This window comes from Neoarius graeffei, chromosome 11 (assembly GCF_027579695.1).
Source record: "Neoarius graeffei isolate fNeoGra1 chromosome 11, fNeoGra1.pri, whole genome shotgun sequence".
NCBI lineage: Eukaryota > Metazoa > Chordata > Actinopteri > Siluriformes > Ariidae > Neoarius > Neoarius graeffei.
In genome coordinates, this window is record NC_083579.1 from 79,881,469 (window position 1) to 79,890,992 (window position 9,524).

The 9,524-nt window shown below is 41.6% G+C and overlaps 1 protein-coding gene across 1 annotated transcript; it reads right to left on the bottom strand.

The window, feature by feature from the left end:
• Window positions 1-8,798: 8,798 nt before the first annotated feature.
• On the bottom strand, window positions 8,799-9,317 carry LOC132893724 (TMF-regulated nuclear protein 1-like). Its single transcript, XM_060932838.1, has one exon. The coding sequence runs from the start codon at window positions 9,315-9,317 to the stop codon at window positions 8,799-8,801; it is 519 nt and encodes a 172-aa protein (XP_060788821.1).
• Between the last annotated feature and the right edge of the window lie 207 nt (window positions 9,318-9,524).

A 9,524-nucleotide genomic window follows, 5' to 3' on the forward strand; every position in this document is an offset into this window, starting at 1 on the left:
TGAATATATTACGTTCACCTTGATCATGTTGAAAGCACAAATAACAGTGTAATTAAAATGAACTTTGACAACAAACCTAACTTTCATACTTTCTGAAATGATGAGTAACTGAAAAATGTGTCACAACTCATGAAACCTGGAGGACAGACCTGCCCATAGAAACATGTTCTTCTATGAGCACCATGAAGTCTCTGTGAAGTCTTCTACAAGCACCAGGTCTAACTATGAAGACATTAACAAATAACACACGTGGAATCATGTAGTGACCAACTATTTTATGTTTTAAATTTTTAACAGTATTCCTGATAAAGCTTTACACACTTTCTGCACTCCTCAACCAGCTTCACAAGGAGCTTCACCACGTTTCCAAACAGGCCGAGTTCCTCACTGCAAACAAAACGTTCTATATTTGCGTGTCCTGAGAAAACCGCTTGTTTAATTCAATTTGAAGTAAAAACACATTATTAAAAATGCATTTTGATTCAGAAATAAATTCATACGTGTATTTATTTTGTATTTCCCTTAGGAACAAAATTTAACTATAAACCTTTATCAGAAGACAGTGACAAATATACAGTAGGGTCCAAAAGTCTGAGACCACATCGAAAACCAGGGATTTATTTTTTAAAGCAACATTAGGTAGTGTGCTTAAAATATCAGTTTCAAAATAATTTTAATGGTAGACTGCCTTTCAGATTTTTCAAGTGTAGGTCATAAAAATAATTTTCCCCGACACCCAATTATTTTTGTTCAGTGGACCAAAAGCTACTGAATTACCATCACAGACTATCAATTTTATTAGGGTTTTTTTGTAATAGAACAATTAATGAATTTATCTCCACATGGCCCTAAATTCTCCGCTATTTTTTCCTGCTTCACCATGACCCAGTTCAAGATACTACGTCATGCACCACGTGGTGGGCTTTCCTCGTTCACGCAAGGCATTGTGGGATACAAATTTGAAACAGGAGAGAAAAATGGAGGACGCGAGTGTGCGAATGAAACGTGAAAGAGCGACTACAGTAACGGAAAGAAAGCGAGAAGAAAAGACATTGTTATATACGAAGGAAATGCAGGACCAAACTAATAAATATGGGCGCTCAGCGAGCACCTCGGTGTGATCAGCTGTTTGTTTAGCGACAGAATGATGGAACTGTCAGTGCACGCTCAAAGGGAAACCTGTAGATGGCAGTAATGCAACACTGTGGATGCCAGCTGCTGTAAAACCCAAAAGAAGAAGAAGGTAAACCTGCGCATGCGCACACGGACTTCCTCTGTCTGCTTGACTGCGCGAAGCGAGCGATTTCATGCACATTATTTGCTTTAATCCCCTCAAATTAAATAACTTCCCAGCCACAGAATGGCCTGATAGTTTGTGAGATATTACATTTCAGAGGTAACTAAATTTCACCAATTTTATGAAATTGAAAAGTTGTCTAGCTTTAATGGTACACTGACTTGTAATAGGGAGAATGCTTTTATTACTCTTCTGTCACAGTGATTTGCCAACATTTATTTGTTTGTTTATTAAAGAATGATTATGGTGTGCATTTTAACTGTTTAATGTTGTTGAACATCTGCAAGACAAGTTAATTCCTGTTATCACTTACATTATAACAGCTATAAATAGGCGTACATTCAGTCTTCCATTCTGCATATGCACCTGATTCACAAGTTATAGCGCTATGTAGCTCTAGTGGTGCGTCCCTGGGACCTCTCGCTAGAACCGCATAATGCTTTACAGCACAGGGAGAACTCGAATGCTTGATGACACCATGGGCAGCTTCCAAAACTGGGCAGCAACACTACCCAGGAGAAGAAGAAGCAGCTAAATCTGTATTCTCAGTACAGACATCATAGCAGTCAAGGTGAAAGGCTGATAATAAAGAGATTACAAAAACATGCAAAGGAAGACGTTGATATGGTGATGTGCTCTATCAGTAAGTTTTCCTCTTAGTGCTTTCTGATTTCTCACAAGCTTTTTTACTGTCCAAAGAGACACTGGTAGGGGAACGACTGTTTATAGCTGTTATAATGTCAGTGATAACAGGATGTTCCACAACATTAAATGCACAACATAATGTTCTTTCTTCTTCTTCCAGGACTGTTGCCAGGTCGGGGTTCATGTGGACCCTATTGATCCATGTCATACTAATTGGAGCATAGTTTTACACCGGATGCCCTTCCTGCAGTAACCCTTCATTTCTGGGACTTGGGAAACAACCATTCACACCACGTTCACACCTATGGGCAATTTAGAGTAGCCAGTTAGCCTAACTGCATGTCTTTGGACTGTGGTGGAAACCGGAGCACCTGGAGGAAACCCACACAGACACGGGGAGGACATGCAAACCCCATATAGAAAGGCCCCTGTCAGCCACTGGGCTCCAACCCAGAACCTTCTTGCTGTGACCTGACAGTGCCACCCACCATATTGTGATGGAAGAGGAATAAAAACAAACATAGCAGGATGTGCTGTTCTAAGTAAATAACCAACTTTGTGGTAGTAACAGCTCCGTAGCTTCTGACCACGCCACATCACACCACCACCATCATCCGTTATTGTCTGATCTTCTGAGAAAAACAGCACAGCCCATCATCATGTTTTGTTACTTACTCGTTGCCCTTATGAACTGAATTAGGTGTTAAAACTGAATTAAAGTACCGAGCTTGTGTTTAATTCATCTGAATCCTTGTTGAACTTCACAAAATCATAGGTTTGCATTTTTGTGCATATTTTCATTCATTTTTATCAGACTGTCCAGGATACAAAGAACAAACATAGTAGCAGAAAACATCTAGAGCACTTCTTCATCACCTGAACTTCTGCTGATCTTCTCTGTGGTTAAATTCAATGCTGTGTCATCGCAAAGGTCAGTCCTTCCAAACACCGGTCATGATTCTCAATCAGCATTAATAAGTCCGATTCTTGTATTTGCCACATTAAAGCAGTGTACATGTGAACTGAACAAGCACAGCAGAGACGTAATTCTGCACACAGCATGGTTTATATGTGACAATGAAATATCTGTTTTATTATTTCTCAGAATTGTACATAAGCAGCAAAGTCCTACATTATTATAATCATAATGCAACATCTTAAGAACAAAGAAAAGGCCTGACTATGGAATATAATTACCCATTAAAGCGTATCATATGAGTTAAATATAATCAAATTTTTTTAAGTGCATCCGAGCAGTTTAACAATGCATAACCCTAAACAAAGGTACATTCATGCAGAAAGCCTGGAAGCAAGAACATAAATAAAATAATAAAGTGGATTATAAATCTGAGCAAATTGTAAAGATGTTATTTGAGTAATTAATGAAGCATATTTAGGAAGAGTAGGGATTACTGATGATCAGGGATGGAGGGATTGTGGCATCAGGCTTCCTACATCACTAAAACAACAAAACTATTCAGAAAATTGACAGAATAACACAGAGGTTTAGGACATTAGGATGTACGGTACATTCATGCTGCAGAGTGGGCCCATTCACTGAGGTCTTTGGGGGAAAAACTGTTCTCCTTCAAAGCAGAACTCAAGGATGTGCAGTGCAAAAAAGACGAGAAGCAAAGCCGAGGCTTTGTCGACACATTTAAACGTTTATATACAAACTGTACAGACTGAGTAAGGCATTGAACAAATAACTGGCTTATTATACACAGGTAGACACAGATACAGAGGCGGGGAAATATTTGACTCCCTGTCCTCAATATAAGAATTAATACATAAAGAATTAAGGGAGTTTTGTTCTGTGAATATCTTTGGGTTTGTTTTTTTGATATTTAAAAAGTAAAACAAATGTCCTTGATGAAATTATGCAGTCTGTAATGGGCAAAATGGATCAGGTTTAGTGATTTTAACATCCATCTTATAAATATTTCACAGTTATTCCATGAAATTGAGTCGTACATGAGCTGATAGCCGATGAGGCGCGTAGCACCGAGTTGCCTATAAGCTGTGTATGACAAGATTGAGTGGAATAGCTGTTTTATTCTATCCACATTCACTGGATTTAGAGAAACAGAGCATTTTTATTTTCATTTTTTGCAAATTCGATCAATAAAAACTTAATACAAAACATCCGACAAAATCATTTCCGCTTAGGCGGACTTCTTAAAAACCTATCGATGGCTGCACGAATTAACTTTAGTGTTGTTTTTTTGTACAAAGTGCCGTCTTGCTGTCGTGCCGAGGGATAGAATAGCTTTAGACATTTACTTAATTCTTCCTTGGACATTTCAGTTTTGTAATTTTCAAACTTCTTTGAGCTTTTGAACCAGTCTAAAAAAAAATTCAACAAATTTTAATGCTTAAAGGTGAAGAATGTAAACAAACTGGTGAAATGACAGGAGCAATTTGTGAAAAGTGCTATAATAATAATTCTTGAAAAATAAAAGATATGTTCTTACCATCAAATACTTTTATTCCATATTTTGTTGCCTTTTTTGTGGTTTTGTTTTGGAGTAGAGTTTTTATTTCATCCTCGGTTGGTTCAGCAACACGCGCCGCCATTTTGTTTTTCTCTACTTACGGTATATGAGCTGATATCCTAGTAGCAGAGTAGCCAATCAGAGCATGCAATTGCTTATATCCAGTGAATGTGGAGAGAATGATGACACGTCTGTTTTTGCTAATATACAAATTTATATAAACGTCCCCTCAAAAGTCCAAATATGTACTATTCATTCATCATAAAAGGTACACTACATTCATTTTTCCAAGTATTAATAGTACACAATATGTGCCCCTGAGGGTAGAAGCCCAGTGGCAAGGGTTTGTACCCTGGATTTGTACAGTTTGCTGTCTTGTGTGTGTACATGTATAACAATGTGAAATTGCACTACTTTGGGCTCTTTTTGAAATTCTATGTTGAGTAATAATGCATAGAAATGGGTAGTCTGAGAGACTGTTAGATCAAAAAGCTATTTATCAAAAATAGCCAGAATATCACACCTTTCCCACACCACTGTAGTCTCCATCAGAGGCTATTACTGTAGCCTGTGGTTCATAAATGTAGAGCAGCATGAGTCTCCGGCTTTTTGCCGTCTGTGCTTCAAGTTTGTTCGAAAGCTGATGATATCATATTTCACGTGAATGTTAAGAAAATGTTCTTTTGGTACAGAGTTGTACACTATATGGTCAAATGTATGTGGACACCTGACCATCACACCAACATGTGCTTGATTTGGTCCCCCTTTGCTGCGATACTAAACTCTGTTCTTCTGGGAAGACTTGCTGGTAGATTTTGGAGCGTGGCTGTGGGGATTTGTGATCATTCAGCCACAAGAGCATTTGTGAGAACAGGTACTACTGATGCGAGATAAGGAGGCCTGTAGTGCGTTCAGCATTCATCCCAAAGAAAAGAAAGAAAAAGAAAAGAAAGCACAACTTTATTCATCACACACTTGTGAAATTTCCTCTCTGCATTTAACCCATCTGAAGCAGTGAACACACACATGCACACACACATACCCAGAGCAGTGGGCAGCCATGCTAACAGCGCCCGGGGAGCAGTTGGGAGTTGCTCAAGGGCACCTCAGCCCAAGGCCGTCCCATATTAACCTAACCTGCATGTCTTTGGATTGTGGGGGAAACCGGAGCACCCGGAGGAAACCCACGCAGACACGGGGGGAACATGCAAACTCCGCACAGAAAGGCCCTCGCCGGCCACTGGGTTCGAACCCAGGCCGTGAGGTGACCGTGCTAACCACTACACCACTGTGCCGCCCAAAGGTGCTCAGTGGGGTCGAGATCAGGACCCTGTTTCAGGACACTTGAGTTCTTTCATGCCAACTTTGGCAAATCATGTCTTCCTGGATCTCTAGGGACATTATCATGCTGGAACAGGTTTGTGCCTCTTAGTTTCAGTGAAAGGAAGCTGTAACATATGCTCCAGCAGACAACCATTTGCTTCCAACTTGTGTGGGAAAACCCTCATACAGGTGTGATGGTCAGGTGTCTACAAACTGTTGTCCATGTACAGTAGTGTATATTATAGAGATGGAGGTGTAAAATACATATCATAAACCTCTACAAAGAGGGAGACGTGTTCTGTTACAATAATAGAATAGCATGGAGTGGATTATTAACTTATTGAAATCATGTACTTGGATGTAACTGGGAAAATTTTGGTATTTATATTTTTCCAGGTGAAGTAGCCCTTTGTTGAGAAATGAACAAGCGTGAGAAAAGCGCTGAGCACAACGATGGGAAGAAAAGCCCTTATAAATTCTATACACAGCTTTCAAAGTCCAAAATCACGTCCAGTGCCAAATAACTCATCTCATCTCATTATCTCTAGCCGCTTTATCCTGTTCTACAGGGTCGCAGGCGAGCTGGATCCTATCCCAGCTGACTACGGGCGAAAGGCGGGGTACACCCTGGACAAGTCGCCAGGTCATCACAGGGCTGACACATAGACACAGACAACCATTCACACTCACATTCACACCTACGCTCAATTTAGAGTCACCAGTTAACCTAACCTGCATGTCTTTGGACTGTGGGGGAAACCGGAGCACCCGGAGGAAACCCACGCGGACACGGGGAGAACATGCAAACTCCACACAGAAAGGCCCTCGCCGGCCACGGGGCTCGAACCCGGACCTTCTTGCTGTGAGGCGACAGCGCTAACCACTACACCACCGTGCCAAATAACTATCATTATTAAAATGATTAAGCAGTATTAAAACAGTTTGTGTGTGCTTGTTAAATGCGAGGCCTGCTTTCCAACACATCCAGAGTGTGTTTGTAATCACTTTGGGGGTAATTTACACCAAAAAAAAATTTTTTTAAAGTATATGTGGATATAATTTTTGAATGTATTTGAATGTACAAGGTGTGTAACTCTAAAACTACTAATATTTGAGTGTAAGTGATCTGAGATCCAACATGGCGCTGAGCTCAACACTTCAACTACCAACAAACCCGAGTGACGTCACGGCAGCGCTGCAGCAAGGCGGGCTCGGTACTGCGCATGCGTCAGAGCGTAGAGACAATGGAGGCGGGGTCAAGCGCGGAAGGTTCTGGAAAGTCCTGTCAGCGCGCTCCGTAACGCTGTTCGCTAAGCATCCTAGCTCAGTTCTTATAATGAAATAAAGTTGTTTTAATTTAAATACTTTCACAATCCCGAAAACGGAATACTACTTCGTGATGTTTCGTTGTTACTGTGTTTACTAACCCGGTTCATGCAAACGTCGAGACGGGGAGAACATAAAAACATCCTTCTGAGAGAAACTAGTTGATTGTTTTACATTTCTGTTCCATCGAGTGCAAAATAAAAACATTGAATGTCTAATGCAGTTGTGTGTGCATGCTTCTTATTCAGCATTCTTACTGATCAAAGTGCACGTTTAGTGTTTTGAAACATATCCAGGAAGCATTGGTCTATTTACACAGGCACAAGTGGGTTTCTACACAAAGGAGGCTCACATGGAGGACTGGAGCTCATCTCATTCTCCAAAACTAACCACCACATAGAAATATAACTCCCATAAAGGCTATTCTGCTTATTAGACAGTGAAAACAGTATATATTCTCTCTCTCTCTCTCTCTCTCTCTCTCCTTCCTGTCCTAACCTGTACTTGCCAAGAATAGAAATCTCTGGTGACTTTCTCCTGAGCTTCATAAACAGCTTTTTTTTTTTCTCCCTCACAAATCACAAGTACACAAGCAGATGTGCGCATTTAAACACAGACAGAAAAAAACAAAAACCCCAAAAACCCACCATGCATTGTTCTCTCCAAGGACTGGGCTCTAACAGCTTGCTTGATTTTGCTTGCTTGGGCTCTAACAGCTTGCTTGATTTTGATCATAATGAAGAACGATGCTCAGAAGACAACAGATATAGTTATAAATGCAGCGTTGGTGCTTAAGAGCGAGTTCATATTGACCCTGTTGAACCGGCCAACATCTAAACACACTCCAAAATGCACCCAGAAACCATTACATCGGTTATATCTTTTGCACCTGTGTTTTCATCGTATACCTGAATGTTTAAACCTACAGTAAAACATGCCTTACGAAAAAACAAAACAAAACCATGATATATAAAGTGTACATGTCACTAACTAAAAGTAGAACCTTCTAGAAACCCAGCCTAAGATAAAGCAGCAACATGACTATTCGTCAATGTTAGGTTGGAGGTTCTGTTGGTATTACCATACATTCTGAAGCAGACAGAAAGTAGAAGAGTTTTGAGGCAGCAGAGACAGTACAGGAGGCCACGCATGAGGTGACGAGCTCTCCTTCCCCTGTGTCCGAACTCTGTACCCAAGAGAGAAGAGCAGCATCCATAACGACTGCCACAAATGATGTAGAATGTGACTTGAGGACGCAGGTCTGATCTCAAATCTGCACCATTTGAGGCTGTAGGCAACGTGTTTCTCCTAGAAAAAGACAGAGTTTGGAGTTTTGAGAGCTCTCTGTCCATTGTAACGTCACATATCCTCAATTCTAAATTCCATTTCACAGCACCTCTGAGTCTCTGTCTGTTCAATAACAAAGATGTATATAAAAAAAAACCCCACACAATCTGCCATCTTCACACACCCACAACACAGACAGCAAAGCATCTCCCACACATACATACACACACATCTCTGAGCAGTAGTGTGGTGTCTCACATGGCAACGAAGCTTCAGCATCTCATATTAAAGCAGCAGGACTAATGAGTGTTCTTATCCCTGTCCTCAGAAGAGATACCACATGAAAAATAAAACCTAAATGTTTAGGGCTTTCTGAAACAGTTTCCCTAAGATGAGACCGGAGAGAGAGTTCTTCTCGTCCACTGCTATTTGAGCTTGACGGGCCATGGTAGACATGTCCTGAGACCCAGCATGGATGAGAAGATGATGGTGGGCCGATGGCGTTTGAAACGTAGCCCCTTCTTCAGCCGCTGAGTGTTTTCGGAAACATAAAGCTCACTCTGCTGCGCGGTGGCTGCCACTCGCTCCACAAGCTCACCATGCTCAGCTGCTTCACGCTCTGAGCGAACAAACACCTCACGCAGCTCTTCCAGGCGGCGCTCCATTTCCTGGATGACACGCCGCCGTTCCTCAACCTCCAGCAGGCGCCGTCGAGCTGCCTCAAACTCCATGCTTGAGCTGGGGGTCACCAGTTTGGAGGATGGTGCTGTGGCGGGGGCAGACGGCATCTCAGAACCAGGCTGGGTGCGACGGAAGTCACCCATTGAGATGGATCTCCGGGTTGGTTGTGGAACCAGGGCAGATGAGGAAGAGGAAGATGGTGGAGTTGTTGTACAGGATGGAGTGCCATCAGCACTCTCATCTTCTTGCTCCTGCTTCTTCATTTTGCATCAGAGATGTTGATTATTTGCTCGTTTCCAAAGATAGTGAAGCCTCTGAGATTGTTTTCACCTCCACAGAGAGATGGAGAGAAGAGAGCGCGAGCTGAGGGGTGGTCCGATGTTAGTGGAGAGATGCTCCATTCATTAATAACAGAAGTAGAGCAGGTTCCCTGCACTGGCTCAGCCTGCTCTGATGCCATTGGATGCAAC